Source organism: Wickerhamomyces ciferrii, contig 00042, assembly GCF_000313485.1.
Source record: "Wickerhamomyces ciferrii WGS project CAIF00000000 data, strain NRRL Y-1031 F-60-10, contig 00042, whole genome shotgun sequence".
In the NCBI taxonomy this organism is placed as follows: Eukaryota; Fungi; Ascomycota; class Saccharomycetes; order Phaffomycetales; family Wickerhamomycetaceae; genus Hansenula; species Hansenula ciferrii.
Genome location: NW_011887698.1, coordinates 507 through 1,986, shown reverse-complemented (window position 1 = coordinate 1,986; position 1,480 = coordinate 507). Strand labels below are relative to the sequence as shown.

Here is a 1,480-nt window from a genome sequence, read left to right as displayed (position 1 = left end):
CAACATTCTCCTCTTCTAGATTTGTCAAGTCTCTTTGACAATTGACTAATGATGTGAATGAGTCAAATGAATTGAAATTTGAATTATTGTAAATGGAAGTTGTAAAAACTTGGTATGATATTAAATTAATATAAGAGATCTTGGTAGTAATTAACATGGATCTTTGAAGATATGAATATGAACTTAAAGTTCTGAAATATGAAGTTTAATCTGAATCTGAAATTTGTAATATTTGTAATAATTAAAATGAAATGATATATGTTAAAATGTTGAAGGTTTGGAATATTGTATCTGAATTTAAATAGTTGAATGCAAATTGAATGGATTGATCAATAATCCTATAATAATAGAATGTAATAAAAATAAATGATGGAATGAATAGCTTTATTTGCTCTCTCCCCTTTTAAAGTATGTCAAGTCTCTTTGACACATGTAATTAAATTGAAAAATTAGTAATGAAAATGGTCAATTACTTTTTAAGTTTTGAAATGTACCCGATATGAAGCAGTTCAGGATTTGATTGTTGTTCATGGTAATCACCGACGAAGGATTGATTTGATTCATTATTTGGAATGGAGTTGGATCCATGAATGGAGTTGGAATCATGAGAAGTTTGTGATGAGAAGCTGTTGTTTTCATCGATATGATTGTGAAGTAAATCATTGTTTATCAGTTCTTGTTGTAATTGAGCAAGTTTCATTGCTGAAAGTGTATTTTCAGGACATAATGCTTGAACTTTGTATTTGAGATCTGGCTTTAAAGCGTGTAAATATCTTGCTTTGACTTCTGTTTCTTGTAAGGGAACTGGTGCTTGTACATATAGGTTGTAAAAGAAGGTGTTGAATTGGTCAATATCTGATGTTTGTTGTAAATTGTACCATAGGGAATAAAAATTTTCGATGTAATCTATACCACCGAAATGAGTTAAAAATTCTTGTTTGAAATTTAAGAATGAAAATGGAACTGTGAAAGTTGTAAAATATTGTTTGGTGAAGTCTCTTGCTGGACCGCTGGTTGCAGCAATAAGTAATTTCTTGTAATCTAAAAGAGTTGTTATATCTCTATCAAAGGATAATTCTTCTAATTGATTAAGCCATTTAGATATGTAACTTGGGTTAAATTTAGCACATTCCATGATGCCAAATTTTAGATTTGATGGAATAAGAAACTTATCTTGGTTTAAATGTTGTAAAAGTAATGAATTGTAGTCCATTGTGGAAATGATGATCCTATTGAATTGGAAAAAAATTGCTTAATAAAATAACAATGGTGTTAATGTGTAAATTGAATTGTGTAAATTGAATGTTTAAAGTGTATGTGATCCTGTTAAAGGAAAAAAATTGGACTTGATGTATCTATCTCAATATGACAATGTGAGACTAGATTGCTGAATGTAAAATGTTAAATGTTGAATGTTGAATGTTAAATGTTGAATGTAATGTTAAATATTGAACCTGCAGGGTTTCTTTGATAAAGATCA

At 28.8% G+C, this 1,480-nt stretch overlaps 1 protein-coding gene across 1 annotated transcript; it reads right to left on the bottom strand.

Annotated features, from left to right (window-relative positions):
• Positions 1-469: 469 nt before the first annotated feature.
• Positions 470-1,213, bottom strand: BN7_1909 (uncharacterized protein; the record flags this gene model as incomplete). The annotated part of the gene is made up of 1 exon (XM_011277477.1): positions 470-1,213. One exon carries the CDS (start codon positions 1,211-1,213, stop codon positions 470-472), a length of 744 nt encoding a protein of 247 aa, XP_011275779.1.
• Between the last annotated feature and the right edge of the window lie 267 nt (positions 1,214-1,480).